This window comes from Meleagris gallopavo, chromosome 23 (genome assembly GCF_000146605.3).
Source record: "Meleagris gallopavo isolate NT-WF06-2002-E0010 breed Aviagen turkey brand Nicholas breeding stock chromosome 23, Turkey_5.1, whole genome shotgun sequence".
Taxonomy (NCBI): domain Eukaryota; kingdom Metazoa; phylum Chordata; class Aves; order Galliformes; family Phasianidae; genus Meleagris; species Meleagris gallopavo.
This window is the reverse complement of record NC_015033.2, coordinates 6040146-6056888: the sequence shown is the minus strand read 5'-3', so window position 1 is coordinate 6056888 and position 16743 is coordinate 6040146. Positions and strand designations below refer to the sequence as shown.

The 16743-nt window shown below is 42.2% G+C and overlaps 1 protein-coding gene across 2 annotated transcripts in view; it reads left to right on the top strand.

Moving 5' to 3' along the window:
* The first annotated feature begins 6 nt into the window (after positions 1-6).
* The window catches only part of TMCO4 (transmembrane and coiled-coil domains 4), a 38882-nt gene continuing 22145 nt past the window's right edge, over positions 7-16743 (top strand). For both annotated transcript variants that reach the window (XM_003212306.4, XM_010722955.3), the window contains exons 1-8: positions 7-322; positions 2082-2266; positions 2477-2651; positions 6980-7007; positions 8630-8762; positions 13728-13825; positions 14357-14500; positions 14971-15090. In XM_003212306.4, the coding sequence (XP_003212354.1) occupies positions 2088-2266; positions 2477-2651; positions 6980-7007; positions 8630-8762; positions 13728-13825; positions 14357-14500; positions 14971-15090 (877 nt within the window). In that variant the 5' untranslated portion in view covers positions 7-322; positions 2082-2087. The remainder of the gene's footprint in view (positions 323-2081; positions 2267-2476; positions 2652-6979; positions 7008-8629; positions 8763-13727; positions 13826-14356; positions 14501-14970; positions 15091-16743) is intronic.

Sequence of the window (16743 nt, the reverse complement as noted above, 5' to 3'; positions counted from 1 at the left end):
ATGATTTAAAAAAAAAAAAAAAAAGAATCACTTTCAAGTGACATTTCAGATGATGGCAATGCTATAAGTTGCTGAATGACGTTGTAGAGTCCTGAATTCAGTGCCACCAGCTGTACTACCCCAGCACATTTTCCCTTTTTCCCCGTTTTCCTTAGATATTTATGAAGAAGTCGATATCTGTGTACTGCTCAGAGCTCTCCTTGACTGAAGAGGTGACAGAAAAGGGCCAAGTGAAGCTGCCCTTTTAAACACTCAGCATCACAAATCACTGTTTATTTCCAGTACTGCTTCCCATAATAAGTTAATACATCTATGTTCAGAGGTGAGTGGACACGCCAGGTTATTTTGCGTGAAGTTATTGTGACTGTGTTCCATAATTTCTAGGCAGTCGTGTTGAGTCAGGCTCTGGATGGTTTAGGAAGATCAGAGCTTAGGGAGTGGTATGAAATGGATTTTGGTCACCCATGTGAGGGCTTTGGAGCTGCTGAGGTAATAAAAGTCTTGGGATTTTGGCAGGGGGTGAAATCCTGGAAAGCATGGAGACATCTCACTGTGCCTTCTGAGCCGAAGCCCGAGGCATAGTGCTGTGTGCTGAGGGGAGGTACAGTGCCACCTGGACCAGTGCTGATCCCTGGTAGAGTGTACCTGGCCCTCCCCTCCTCTGACTGGAACAGAAAGAACACCGTTTATTTATTCCTGAGGACTTTGTGCTCCCGTGTTGCTGGAATGTGATGTTTCCATGGAAACGTGCTGAGGTTCCTTAGACCTGTGTGCTCAGGCCATAGGCGGCATCAGGAGATGCTTGCTACAGGGAGGCTGAGCTCTCCTGGGGACAGGCATGTGAATTACAGCAGTCCCCAACCTTTCAGTGATGAATATGTGTTGGTTTATACACTAGCAGTTACATAGTGCAAGCCTTGAGGAATATGAATAGCCTCAAATACATTTCTGAGTGAGACAGCAAGACAGACAGCTTACCTGGAACATCATGACAGATAGCATGGAGATAATACAGTCTCTACAAAGAGCTGCTCCTCTGCTGCACTTCTTTCTTCTGGGATTCTAAACTACCCTGTAAGTGGTGCCTGAATCTTCTGAGATTGAGTGCTTGGTTAATGCTGTTACAGCAGGTTGTCTCCAGTTCCTATCAGCAGGGTTCAGAGGAAAGTATCCAAATAACAAGCACAAAATGGTTTGCCATTTGTGATGTGCCCTTTGGAAATGGATTGAGTCTTGATGTAGTCAGTAGAACTTTCAGGTAATGTAAGTGAGCTTTGGAGCAGACTTACTGACGTTCGATTGTGAAATGCGCTGCTGTCACCTCTGCCTGATTTCTGTCCTCTCTGCTAGCTGCTTGGATTAGCAGCCAAAACTCCCTGTATACTCAGTGAGGCTCCCAGAAGCCCTTTGGAGCAGTTCATTTGGAAGTGTGTGATCACAAGCTGCTTACATTTTGGTGCTCTGAAAATAATATTTTGGCCCAGCCTAAGTTCCACGTAGCATGGGGATGTTATGTTTAGGGAAACGTAGTGGGAGGTTGTATAGGTAAGATTATACTATAAACAAAGCATAGCAATGGCCTTGGGAAATAAGTGGTTCCATTAACAGTCGTAATCAGAGGCTGCAGCTGGACTTAACTTTCTTAACACTGTCAGCAAAATGAACAGAGGAGCAATTTGGGTTGGGGATGACATAAGCAAATTATTTCCCAGGCAGCCATACTGGTCCCTGTGCCAGGTGCAGAGCTTTTATTTTTCCATCTCTTTTTCCACTAAATACATGAATAATATGCCTGAATGGAGCCCAGTTTCTTTGCATCTTGAAGTAGACTTCTCCTTTTGAGAAGTATTGTTGATTTTGTGCAAAAGAACTAAGAACTGGTGAACAGAAAGCCTCCTATTTTCTCTAGTCACGGCATCATGTTGCAATGAGATACACGAGTTGGGCTTTGACAGACCTGCATTGCTACAGACCAGCAAGTGTGACAGTGAAAAAGCAAAGGCAATTTGTTTCCTCGATTTCTGGTTTCTAGTTCTTATGTTATTTTTTCCCCTTCTGCTTTTTCTTCTTTGAACTTGCAGGTAAAAATGGCTACAGAAGAGAGGTGGAAAAGTTCGGGTTCAAAGCAGCATAGTGGGGCTGAACAAGCAGAAGAAAAGGAATCGTGTGTGCTGCTGAGCCAGCAGCTGGGTGAACCAGGAAAATTCACTTATGCAGCACTCTGTGGGGTATCCCTGGCGTGGCTGTTCCCTGAAAAAGAACAAAGGTACTAAATGTGGGCACAGGGAATGAGCACAGGAGGTGGCTTTTGGAGCAGCTCACACCGAAGTGGTGTCAGAGTCTCTTGCAAATGGGATGGATTGGGTTTAAAAAATAAAAAAAGAAAGACTTAAGTGTATCCCAGGGAAGCAGGGGCCACTCAAGGCTTGCAAAAATACTCTGTTACAGGGCCTCACCTGTCTTTGTTGCCTTACAGCTCCTTCAGGACAGAGTTCATTGAGGGCTTGGTGAAATGGCTGGACCTGCCTGATGCTGTCTTGCCTGCCATGACAGCATTTGCTAGTGGCTTAGGAGGTGAGGGCACAGAAACTTTTGCCCAGCTTTTGCTGAAGGATCCCGCCGTGAAAGATAATCCTGTTGTCATTACCCAGGTAAGTTCGTACGTTCCCCTCGCCTCTGGTTGGTTTTACAAAAAAAGATCTGTCATACTTGCCTGTTTGTCCAGTTCTGTTTGTACAGTTGGGGAAGTAAATCAGAATCCTGATATGTATTTTCTTCTGTGCAGCTCTGTGGGTGCTTAGCAGTCTATCCATTCACAACACGTGGAAGTGATGAGCATGAGATGCAGTTACTGCTGAATTAACATTTTCTGTCTTTGATGCCTTTGCCTTAGAGACAACTGTCAAATCTTTTACTTTGACTGTATTGCTGCAATCTTTTTTACACGCATGGGCATTCTGCAGATTTTGGTGAAACACTGAACATGAGAGGCCCTATTTTTCATTTAAGAGCCCCTTTCTCTTACTGTGAGCAAAAGGGGGATTTTGGAGGAGCAGGAAAATGTGTACATACAAGGAGGTGTGTAGAGGGCCAGCAGTTTTACAGTTTTAATGTTCCTTCTCTAATACAAAGCACTTCTACATACATGACAAGGCTGCATAAGAGATGATGGAAGTGTTCCTTCTTGGTCATGATGAATTCCCTTTATCTTTGCCTTCTTTTGTGTCTCCTAGCTGGTCCATAAAAGGCATCAGAGGATTTGCTCCAAACATCAGTATGTTATAATGCTCAAAATATTATAGCAACCTCGCTACAGTGACAGAGATTAATGAGCTTAATCAGCTTAATTAGTAAGTTTAGACAGATCTGAAATAAGAGCAGCTGTTTTGATTTATTTTTTTTAATTATTTTGTTTGCTCAAAACAGTAAGCGTACGTTCAGTTCTTTCTGTGTTGAGATGACCTAGCATTTCCCAGGCTCGTTTCCCTAGCTCTGTCTACTCCAGGATGAATTCTCTAGAATTAGGCTGCTGCATTTAATAAGAGTGAAATTTTGGCAAAATGTAACTTGTGCTTGCTCCAAGTTTATGTTGTGTTAGGTCTCCATGTGCTTTTACAAAACAGTCTCTGGATCCTCAGAGATAACAATCTCTGGGATTGTGCAATATTTTGTTATGAGAACGGAGGCACTTGCCACGGTTCCTTGTGGAGCACAGAAGCCTTTGATAACAGTTCTTTGATTAGTTGAAAGCAAAGATCAGTAATAGCTATCAGCCTAATGCCTCAACAGTTGGACCTCACGCAGTCCTGTGAGGTGATCAGTGTTGTCAGATGAAACATATAATTAAAGGTTGCTGTAGGGCAAGGCATGAGAGGCTTGCAGGGTGTTGATGGGAAAGCGTACTGGCATATGGGAAACTTCAAGGTACCAGACTGAGATAAGCTTTTTCCTTATTACCTGAAAATAAGCCACAGGATCAAACTTTGTCAGTTCTCCATCTGTTGCTTTATGGCACTACTGTTTCTTTGTGTTCTGCTGCTGCTGACTTCACATTTACTATTTATTTAACTGTAAATGTTTATTCCAGGAACACACTTTAATGCTCAGTGTGTTCAGTGGCAGGGTCCTGGTGCATTGATGCTCGTATTTTTGAATGCCCTCTACCAAGGGATGATGCACAGATCAGGAGGTGAGCTCACCACTGATTCAGTGAAAATTGGAGGATTATGGATTTATGCCTTCATTTGAATTTATTGCAGGTGATGAATACATGCAAATGCTGTCTTTCTAGACAGTAGTCATAAAAATAGCTGTGGGTGTGGTATGAGAAAGCAGTGATTCCTGTCTGGATAGAAATAAATTTTCTATTTGCATTTAGTGACAGCGAAAGGAGGGGAAGAAGTTGACTTTACCCACTTTTGTTTCCTGATAGTGGGTGAGAAAACAAAATTCTTATGGATCTTTTTTTTTCTTGCTTTGAGCAGGCTTAGAATGCCCATTTTCCTGTGTTTTTCCTTATTGTTATTTCCCTCCCACACACAGTAGCATTGCAGTGTGAAACTCTATGAGGAAATAGATTTTGGACTTATAGCAATTAATAAAATACTGGCAAAGACTTGTAATAAAGATTGCTTTCCTTTCTTTTGTGAGGTTTCACTCAATCGTGCGTGGTGGTCCTGAGCACAATTAAAATAAAAAACACCTCCACTTCAAAATGACCAAACCACAATAGCTACTGCACAGAGAGAGAAAACAAACAAGTTGTGAACTAATCTAATCAGTGCTGATTGGACTCCAGGTGACTGCATGGTAGTACGTGCAAAGCCTGAAGCACTGATAAATACTTGAGTATGCTAATGGTTACCAATGCAATCAAACAGTTGTTCCAGTTTGTCACCTGATTACCCGTATCCATCTCTCACCTTTTGAACTACACGTGTCTGAATGCTTAGGCCAGATTTTTGAAAGAAGTTATTTGACGTTTGGTGCCACTGAGCCTACTGGATAAATTGTGTAGGAGCTGAGCCATGACCTATGGCTCCTTCACAAAACCCAGGGAGCATTTATTGCTCTGAACTGGCTCTGTGCAGCACAGCAACCCTGCTCAGGAGACTGCCTACATTAGCAAACGACAGCAGCAAGGTCAAAAGCTTCACCTAACTCCAGATTTCAGGTTCCATTCTTGATCAGCTTTCTGCTTGGGCCTCACAGCCTTGGGCTTTCTGCTGGGCTTTGTCACCTCTGTGCCAGCCCCTCCTGGCAGCCCTGAAGCCAGATGGGGGGCATGGCAGCAGTTACAGTGCCTGGGGACTGTAAACCCAAGTTCCATTCCTCCCTCTGCCTGGGGGATTTATGGTTCCATTTCCCACACCCTGCCAACCTGCCTGGGGAACTGCCTGCATTGTGCACAGAATGCTAACTGTGCCTGGAGCTAAAAAGAAGCCTCCTTTTTTTTTTTTCCCTTACATTGTGGTGGCTTTCGGAACACGAGAGTTCTGATTCACAATGACAACAGTTACTCATGCACTAGAGATAGCAAACCAGCCCTCTCCTTTTCCTTTGGCCACTGGGATGCAGGAGGAATGCTGTCTGTGTTGTGCAGAGCCCAGATCAGCAGAATCTTCAGGAAACACTTACCCTGTTGGACCTTGCAGGGCAGGCAGGCCAAGGATGGGCAGAGCCACATAGACATTTAGCAGCAGAGCACCTGAGCAATATATCTGTAGGAAACTCATATGTAAATGTTAGGCAGCAACAGAGCAAAGGTTTTGGAGTCATGCCTTGTAAAAAAGCATAGATTCTGCCACATACATTCAGCTGCACTGACCCTGTGGTTTCCCTCGTGCTATGTAAAAGCTTTTCTCCTGTATGAAATAGTAGACTCTCCTTAAGTTAAAATGATATTCAGAGTACAGGTCCTAATATTTGACTCAATATCTACAGTCTGCCCCTCTTCAAGGACTGGGTTAAAGATGCCTTGTTCTCTATGCTTCTCATGCAGCAGATTAGAGACATTTTTACAATTCAAATGTTGCTTAGAAGCTTATGGGTCTAATAAACATAAACTCTTTGGCAGCATCCTGTGTCTTTGAATGTATTTTTCATGTTCTCAAGGGGTCAAAGGATTCCCTATAAAATTAGCTGTGCTTTATGCTTGGAGGAGAGGAACTAGCTAGACTGAGCTAGTGCTTAGTGTTTTAGTTATGTAAATAGCTTAGAATTTACTGTTATTGTTATTCAGTGACAATAAAAGAAGAGAACATAGCAGTAAAACATTAGAATTTCTCATCTGAGGAGCACTGACCTCTTTCATGGGTTTGTCCATGGAAGCCTTATATTGATCTGTTTTTCCTATTAATTTTTCAGATGGAAAGCCAACATAGCCCCTCGATCTTTACAGATAGCTATAAATCTTGTGATTTCTATTTTTGAGTACTTAATCCATAAGAACTTCATGCTAGTTCAGCCCTACTCCCTAGAGCTATGAATTCCCAGAATGCCAAAGGAAATAGAAGCCACTGGTCCATCTAAGTAACATTCAAACCTATTTGAGCTGAAAATTCGAGTAGGTGTGACTAGAAGAGCAGAAGGCATCAGTGCAGCTGGGAGCTTACAGCCTGATTTCTCCAGACTTTGAAGTCCTGTGTAATCACAGGGCGTTCAATTGCAACAGGATTGCTAATAACAACGACAACAACCCAACAATCAGCTGCTTCAGCACATACCAAGCAGGCACTACTCTCCCATCTTGTGCTTATCTGCTTCTGTCCAGCCATTTGTATCTGCATATGCATAATTGTGCACTGGAAGCATCTGGCTTTGCTCTGTTGATTTGTAGCTCCCTACCTTCCCACAGGCAGAATAGACACTCTGCAGCCATTAAATCGTGGTGTGATGGGATTTCATACTTCCATTTTAAGACCTCTAGGTGTACATCATCACTCTTAACTTCAATATTCTTTTTTTTTTTTCCTTTTAGGATCTTTTGTCCTTCTCTCTCAGAGATGGTAAGTTTACATTAGTGTTTGTAAGGCTAACATCAGTGAGTTCATATCTGATGCTTTAAAATGCTTGAAGAGCTCAGGGTGCCAATCGATTTTATCCTACGTTCCTTTATAACAAAAGCAGCATGCTCTTCCCCTGTGTCCACTACAGGAAAAACAACTGATACTACCTGCAAAAACTCAGCAACTGGTCACCTCTGTAGCTTCACATGTACTGGCATGCAATTGTGTGTAATGATTGAAAAGTTCTGAAGTTGAATACCTAGAGTGGAATGTTTTTCTCCTCCAGTGTTTCCAGGGGTGCAGGTGACCTCTTCTTCCTTTTGGAAAGCCATGGAGCAGTTATGAAAATTTCAACCCTAAAATCCTCTGCAGATCACTCATTGCCTAGAAGGAAAACAAATACATATTCAGAGAATAAATTCTGGTGTGAATAAACGTGATTCACTTAACTTCTGGCTTACAATGTGTAGCATTGATTAGTCTGATAAATTTCATGCAACAGACTGCCTACTGGACAAAATGTTCAATTTTACAAGAAGTCTGTTTTATATTGCAGCTTGCATTTTTTAAAAGCCCCGTGTTGTAGCATGTTCACACAGGAAAGAGCTCCCTGGCTGCTGATTAGCCTATTTCACTTGAGAACAAATACCACTTTTGTTCCTGTTTTATTTTTAATGGAAAATCAGCTTTTCAGTTATTGCAAAACTGCCTGTTTTGCTAAGCTGGAATTTAAACAAATGTATTTTCAAGCCTTGGTGACTTATTGCCAAGCTGCCTAAGTGAGAAGCTAAGTTGTGCATTGCAGGCAGGATGGCTGCTGTTAAGACTCCTGCTTGGGTTTGCGTGTTGCGCTACATATCAGGGATGAAAGGAGGATAAGTATTAACCTTATTTCTCTACTAAGCACAGATTTTAAAAGTGAACTCATTAAAGCCTACTGAAGCAGCTTGGTATCTTGGTAATGATGGTAATAAATAAATAAACTGAACAGATTGCCAGTGGCCATATTTGGTCTACGTGCAGCACGTATCAGAACTATACTTTGTAGTTGTGTCTTGCTGGTATCTTTATGCAACCCTAGAGAAACTGTTGTGCTTTTCATCACAGAGTGCACCAAGAGCCCTTTATAAAAGCCTGCTATCAGCAAACAGCAGATGCTACTGAGAGAAACACATTAAAAAAAAAAAAGAGTTGGCACAAATAATTTTGAAATGTTATATCTAAATTTTTATGATTACTTTTCTAACAACACTTGTTTATACGCCCAGGAGCAGTCCTTTCTCCTGTTGCAGGTTGCGTGATGTCGTCCACTCCTCTGCTCCTTGTCCTCTATCAAAAGACAATGAAAACCTAAAGATTTGAGATCTTTTCCTCCCGTATAGGCAGTTACCTGGTGCAGGTGACTGACAGGATGAGGTTTGCACTGGGGAGGGTTTTCCATTTAGAGCTCTGTTCTTTAGACAATAACAATTGTCTTCAAACACGTGAAAGATGAAGAGGGCCTGAGGGAAGCAATATGCTTTTGTGTAACGTGGTCCTCTAGTGCAGCTGGGTTTCTCCACTTGTTATTTAATGTGGTGTGATGAAGACTGATGGATTACCTGGGCTCTCCTCTGTTTAAGGGTACTATGATGCACGAGTGAGGGTGTTGATCTGCCACATCAGCTGGCTGCTGAGAATCCCCTTGGAGGAGCTGGAAGCCCTGGAGGAATCTCTGCTTGAAAGCCTGAAGGAACAAACAGAGGAAGAGTCAGAGTAAGAACACTTGGCTTGGCTAAGGGATGAAGGAGCACTGCTGGTGGTTGAAAGTTTAGCATCAGTTATTCTGCCTAAGTCCAGGCTCTGCTCATTCCCCCTGTGGCTCTTAACTTAATCATTTACAGCTTGATGAGAGTTGCAGGGCCCTCAAAGCACTTCAGCTGCACTGAGAGCCAACAGTGCTCAGCATTTGTAAAATCAGAGCTGCAACCCAACCTTGCAAGCTGGTAAATGCACACACCAAACTCCTTCATCTCCTTGTTCCTATTTTGTCTCCTAGACTGTAGATTATATTTAAGTGCACCAGAAAGATCTGTATCTCTTGGCCTAATACTCTTCAGATAGAAACAAATAGATTTACAGAGGAATTGTTCCCTCTGGAGAAACCATGACTCTTAAAGGCACACAGGCCAGATGCTTGCTGACCCGGCAGTGTTTTGATTATTTCCCTTGCTCTGCTTTACAGAAGGGGATGGGTCAATGTGAATATATCAAGGCTAAAGCCAGGCTATTTCTTACAGGCCAAACTCACACCTCTGCAATAATGCTTCCTGCAGAATGAAGTTCCTGTAAAATTAAATCCTCAGTTGTTGCTTTTCTACAGATCCGCCCACTCTGCCTAAAGAGTCAGCTGTCTAACTCCTATTGGAGGTAGACCTCTGAGGGCAACCACTGGCATCTTTATGTATCTATGGACTGTTGATCACCTGACTTCTCTGTTATTAATGTAAGATGAAGCCTCTTAATTGCAAGTTGTTATATTCAGAACTGCCAAACAGTTGGCGTCTCTACGAAACACAGTTCTTTGCTTATGAGCCAGGAACCGTGTGAAGGTTTAGCAGTGTGTGAGGCAGTAAACCTGTCCATAGGAGACTTTCAAGGAACTGTTTAATATTTTTATGCCAGTTCAGCACAAAATGTTACGAGGTTAGCCTGAGTGCCAAAAACTACTTTAATTAATGTCTCTGACGCAGAACATGTTCAGACATTTTGCTGGGCAGGAGCAGGTAACAGGTACCTTTCAATTATGACTGTTTAAATAAAGCTTAACTTTATAGCACACTGTAAAAAGGGAAAGTCAAAATAATCTCAAAGATCATGTACTGCTAAAGAGAGCACCATTTGTAATGCAGGAGCAAGGGTTGGTACTAATGGGCACTATTTCGCTGTGGCTTATGAAAATAAACTCAATCTTGAGCCTCTGACATGGGACAGCACACATATTAAGAGTGGAGCCTCGCTTGCACAGATAGTGCCTTGGTACATAACTCTCTTCCCTCTGAACTGTGGCTTCTGAAGTGGGCTGTAGTGCAGCCCTAAAAGATGTCTGATAGCAGCAGGAGTGACTGCAGAATTGTGCTGCCTACGGGTTGTCAGGTGTACCTGGGGTGACAAAAGCCATTGATTTCACTCTTGTTCTTTCCTTAAAGGCCCAAATTGCAGCCATGGAAATAACTGCTAGACAAAAGAAGAAAATCTCCACAATAAGAGCAGTTCACAGCTGCAGTGTCAATACATTCATTACTACAGCACTAAAACTAGCACAGAGCTGAGACCTGTGGGGAATTCATGACTCTTTGTTTTACAGTTAGGACTCAACTGGGAAATGCAGTGGAATGTAATCTCACTGCTGCTTTGACCTCACAGATTTTTGGGGGCAGGGAACACAATCTTAGGATCTGCTTTGGATCCTTCCAGCTCTGCTCATCCTCTGCAAGAATAGGAACAACCAAGTGGATTTTTGGCAGCTTCTGCTTATGCATTATTTACTGATATTTGTAATGGGAAGTTTTGCTCTTGCCTTTGTTCCCGTGGACATGTCCTGTGGCCCAGTGTGTGCAAAATTAAATGTTCAGTGTGATTATCTATAAAACAGTGCTCCAAGCATTTAAATCCACATTACTTGTGCCAAACGTGTTCTGACTTGCAGGTGTAAACTTCTCTTCTGTAGGCAGCTCTATGAGAAATTGGAAAATATGACATCAGTTGTTTGCTAACATGTATTCATGCTACTTTTCATCACTGGAAAATGATCTGTAGCACTACCTATAACTTCTCTCCAAATGTGATCTGTGGTTCAGCAGCAAATCCAAGATCACTGAGAAGAGGCAGTTAGTTGCCACAGTGGAAAAAAGCAGTCAGGTAACCAAGGGACAGCTGTCATGTAGAAACTGTAAGGAAAGCAACCATCACCGGCAATTTTAGCAGTTACATACAGAGAGCAATGACCCAAACTCCACTTTGACCATGGAGTTATAGAAGGTGAGGTTGTATGGTGCTAAAGATGTTGCCATGCAGGCTGCAATTCTCCACTGTCAGCTACATTTGCAACTGCAGAACGTGCAAACAGAGGTAATATGCAGTGGTTTTCTTGGAGGATCACTGTGGAGATGAAATCCTTGTGCCGTGCAAGTCAGTGGGAGTTCTGCCATTGACTTCAACGAAGCAGGGATTTCACCCACTGTGCTTCATTTTCCTCCTGCTGTGCTGTACAATGCTGTGTATTGTTTGGGACTCATCTAGAATTGTCTTTATCAAAATTACAGAGCGCTTTGAGGGTTCCAGGAAGGATTAGGCAATTATATGGGTAATGAAAATCCACTATTAGGTTAGGATTAGGAGGGAAAATATCCAAGTTTGGAAGTAAGATAAATTCTCATGTTTGAAGGCTCAGATTAACCACTGAATAGGCAGGTTAGAAGAAAACTTGCTCTGTGAACAACTTCACTATCCTCTGTTTCTCTCACTTTCCTCTGAAATAGAAAGTACTTCTTGTGAGAGATAAACCAAAGACAGTAGAGATAAACCAAAATTAGTGCCTAATGAGTGGCATTTTTTCTCTTTCAGTTTATTTACCTGTTTTGGCTAAGCTTGTTAAAGTACAGCTTAAATGTACAGAGACAAATGAACTTAGAACTGTATTTAATACTATTATGTTATTGTATCATGAGGTATAATTAGAGAGCAGCTAAATATAAAGTCTGCTATTGGAAAATAGTTTGATTCCATCTCACTGTTAGCTAGTACAAATTACCCTTATTCTCTGCTTCTGCTTCTACTTAATTTTCTTGTGGTTTTAACCCAATTTAATTTTATTTCTTGTTCCTAAAAGGAGAAGTTTTTATTTTTTTAATGTCTTCTGATGTGCTTGTGGGGGAATTCAGGGCCAAATTCTGATTTTTCTAATACTAACATAATTCAGTTTGTTTATGAGCAACAGAAGGAGGATCTGGCCTTTGGTTCAGGTCTGACACAGCAGCTCACAGGTCTGGTGGCCAGTGGTCACTGCTAAGGATCATTCATCTTAATGAATAGCATTCACCTTAATGAGTACCATCAAGTAGCATTTGGCACGGCTGGATGAGGTCACCAGGTCAAAATCAGTTCCTGAGTTGAATTGCACTTTCTCTGTAATCAGGTCTTTAAAATAAGTCTGGTGTATAATATAAGGGAGTAAAAGTCATGGTGCATTTCAGGTGGTTTTCTTGATGCTCTGTTGCTGAAACCAAAACAGAAAGCAGCATAGAACTGCACCATTAGAAACTGTTATAATTACACAGCTGACTGCAGCAGTCATCATTTACATTTGCAGGGTTGCTTTCACTTAGGAATATCTGATCTGTTCCAAAGATTTACATAATGCTGGTGTAGCATTTACATGACACAGACATGATTTAACCTGATGTCCTTACATCCAACCCTGAGCTGATATGCTCACAGCCTCAGGGAACTGATTTGCCCTAAAAACTGAGATGAAAATTGACAGCTGTGGCAGTTATCTTCCTGTCTGATGATACCACAGATGCTGCTCAAAGTCCTATCTGCACTCAAGGTTTGCTTTTAATGAACATCAAGCAGTTCCCCTTACATCATCACACAGCTATGGACTTTTAATGACAGAGGAATGGGAAACCAACCTTAATGATTCTGTGGAAACTACCTTGTGTCTGCTCTGCAGCTCACCCTGGTGATGTTTGATCTGAGCTAACCCATCTCAGCATCTCTGCTGTTTGTCCCCAAGGTTAAGTCTCCTTCTCCCCCATGTGCTACAGAGGGTGCAGCATGGATGGGGCTTGGTGTGGTGAGTATTAGTGTGAGAATGGTTTGCTTTAGGAGGAGCACAGCTCCTGCTGGAACTAGGCAAAGTACTGCAAGCTGTAGGGTGCAGTGATCAGAAAGGTTAACATCTTTATTATAGTAATTTGTGTGTGATCAGACCAAATGTCCATTTTGCATCCCTGAATACTTAGAAATTGAACTGTGTCAGAGAGAACCTAGAAGGTGCAGTATCAGACTTCCCTATCTGGTATCAGTAGATGGTTCTTTTTGTCAGTTCTTTCTCTTCCCCTGAAAGCTGAAGTCCTGAGCTGTGTGCCCATCAGCTTTCACTGTTTGCTTGTGCTTGCATTCCTTCCTGCAACCTGATCTGACTTCAGAGCATCTCACAACAAATAACCAGTAATAATGGGCCAGATTAGCCTGGCAGTTGTTCTGCAGCCTAGAGGTGAGAGCCTCCCATGCAGTCTGCCAATACATCACATATGTAGGACCCACTTCTTTTCCATTAGACACGCAGAATTAACTGCATAATGCAGAAATTGTTTTCATCTTATAAAAACTGCAATAGATTTTCTGCAAGCCACATAGGCAGTATATAGCTACTGAAATGTTTCTGACTTTGCTTCTTTTTTTTTTTTAACAAGCTTCACCCCTGTTAGGAAGTGTTTTCAAAGTAAGTAACATCTGTTGGCTTTTCCAAGCAATTAAATTGTTTCAATTTAAATCTGTGGCTTATGTCCGTGCTCATAAATCTGAATGTGTTGTCACAGTCCACACCTGCATGGTACTTTTTACTGTTCCCAGTAGGGAAATTACACTGAGGAGGATATAAGCAGATTGTGGTGCAGCATTGTTATCTGCCAGGCTTTTCCATCAGCTTTTATGCTTTTAATCCCCCTGCAGAACTGCAGAAGTCTCAAGAAAAAAGAAGGAAAGAAGAAGGAAGCTGAAGAGATACCTGCTGATCGGCTTGGCAACCGTTGGGGGTGGAACAGTGATCGGTGAGGCTGCCTTGGGCTGTCAAAAGCTTGCTCCTGAAGTGCAAGGGGGAGAAAGTGGGGTTCTGACTTGCATATTCAGCAGCAGAAGCCAGGCTTCTTTAAAGTGTTCACTGTGTTGTTTTTTTCCTTCTTTATTGCCAGGCTAAAGGTAGTATGTCACTTCAGCTTCTGCCGTCCAAAAGTAAAACTGAAAGAGTTGTAAAAGTGAAAATCCATTGGGTTTGTGGGAGCATTGCATGGAGCAGTGCATGCTGGAAAGTCAGTTTAAAGATACTGGAGAGAGACTGAAGAATTTGGATGATGTTTGTCTGGGGCACAATCTATCACATGTTCTTCCTCAACTTAAATTATTCTTTATTTTTACTGAAATGCAGAGATTCAAGGCCTGGGGATGATCTTAGAAAGCCCCTTTACCAGTGATGCAAAACAGGTCACTTTTTCAATAGCATTAGCAGTACTCACCCAGCACAGGGAAATGATTGTTTTTTGCACTTGGTAAGAGACTGCTGAACTCACTTGTTGCCTTCTCAGGCTTGACAGGAGGTCTTGCTGCCCCTCTGGTTGCTGCTGGGGCTGCTACTATCATTGGAAGTGCAGGAGCAGCTGCTCTTGGTTCAACTGCAGGAATTGCTGTCATGGCATCCCTTTTTGGAGCTGCTGGAGCTGGCCTTACTGGTAAGAGAGTGACTGCAGACTTCACAGGTACTGAGGCACAGGATCGTGTTCCAAAATGTAGAGCATAACCAGAGCAAGGAAAGTGATTGCAAGTATGATCTCACAACTTTGAGATAACTTTTATTTCAAGACATGCTTGATGACTAACTAGGAAAATAGTGTTTGATATGTGCTAAGTAAAAGAGATGAAAGCTTCCTGCTTTGGATTAGAAAGGTGCAGCAACAGAGAGCAGTAGCTGTTAAAGCTGATGTTGAGTTTTCTGCAAAACAGCCTTTTGCTCAGATACCCACAGATCATGAGAGCTCAGAGGGATCATGTTGGCTCCATACCAAGTAATACATAGATTTGCTGAGGGTCTTGGAAAGAGAAAACCTTAGTCATGAGCCAAGACATCTCTTATGAATTTCTATTGTTAACAGTGTCTGTTCTTGTGTGATTTCTGAGATCCGTGTTTCTACCCTGTGTGTAGGATACAAGATGAAGAAACGTGTGGGAGCCATAGAAGAGTTTGAATTCCTCCCACTTACTGAAGGAAGGCAGCTTCACATCACCATAGCAATTACTGGATGGCTGTGTGCTGGCAAATATGGTAAGAACAAGATGAGAAAATTGAGAGGAGCCTAGCAGTGTTTGTGCTGTAGTAGCACCGTGCCTTTCACACACTTACATAGGCTGTTGAATAAAACAGATCAGCTGTTAACATAAGACTTTGTAACCCACTCTGCAGTGCCAATCAAAACAGAGGAAAGAGAAGGTACAGTAAATTGGTTGTACTTATGGTAGGATTGGTGGTAGTGATAGCGAGACCGATTCTGTCAGTAAATCCTGTCTGGTTTTCCTAGGAAGAACCTGGTTGGGCTGAATGATTTCCAGCACTAGGACAATATGTCTCACCTACCTCTGAGACCTTATGTTTATCCTCCAGCAATTAACAGAAAACAGTGTTGTTTTCTTTCTCTCCATCTGCCAGCTAATGAGGTTTATTGGCAAGAAAGTTGTGTAAAGCAAATCCCATTAAGCACAGAACTCAGGAAGTGAACTTAAAGGCAGCAGCCTTGAAAAGTTTGTGTTGTTTTAGTTTCTAGTATAGCTTGTCGTATAAAATATGTCAACTGTCTGCTCAGTTCAGCAACCTGGCTCAGGAGCTGCCAATTTTTTCAGAACTATCATAATTAACACTGGGTATCATGAATGTAGAAGGTTTTCTTTGTCCTGTTGCTTGTTAGATTGCAGCTAGCTGTCTGAGTAAGGTTATTTTCACTTTGCAGTACTTTGGCTTTACTCACTGCTTAGCAGGGCTCCAGATCTCTGGCGTTGGAGGGCTCCCAGGCACTGTTACAAACACAAGTGCATCCCTTCAGGAACCTTTTGGTGTCTGTTTGCCCTTAAAAGGGAGTTACATATGACACACATTCTTCTTCCAAAACAAGCAATCTGTTATAATGTTTAAAAAAGCAAAACTAAAACTGTCGTTCGTTCTCTTCCTTATAGCTGTGCCTATTTGCACACTTGTATGACTTGTTAACACAGAGGGAGTGAGGACAGGATTATTACAAAACATGTTGGGATTTTTGATCTCCCACTATCTGCCTATCTGCACATCCAGAAATACAGCAGGATATTGTGGTGAGATCTGGCATGGGACTTACCACGCCACTTTGGTCAGCAGCTGCCTCAACTTGCCCTGCTTTGTTCAGAGAATGAACAAAGTCAAAAGGTTTTAATTAATTAAGATGAACGGGACAGAGAATGGCTTAAAAATTGGTCTTGCAGCCAAAAATTAGACATTGTACAGTGTATATTATTCACTCTTTCTTAAGCATTCAGGCACTGCTTTTGATTAGCCTCTGAAGGGGAAAAATTAAACTAAAGTGGCTAAGTTAGATGGCAGAATAAAAATAATTGCAGTCTAGATCTGCAAATACAGATTCCTTATTTTCCAACAGAGCCACTAATGCAATTCTTGCCTGCCTAACTAAAGTGCTAGGAAGATGCTGCGTGGTAGATTTTGAAAAGATGTTACATATTTTCCATGCCTCTGGACTCAGTCCATACAGCCATTAGCACTTGATCTTTTTCTGAACAGGCACTCCTTTGGTCTGTATGAGAAGTTGGAGCTGCAGGATTTGGCCTGATGTCTGAGGATAGGAGGAATGTCCTCAGTACCTACGTAATTGACATCAGTGTCCATCTGTCTTGGCAGGCTCTGAGCTACTTGAGTGGGTCGTGAAGTCTCAGCCTG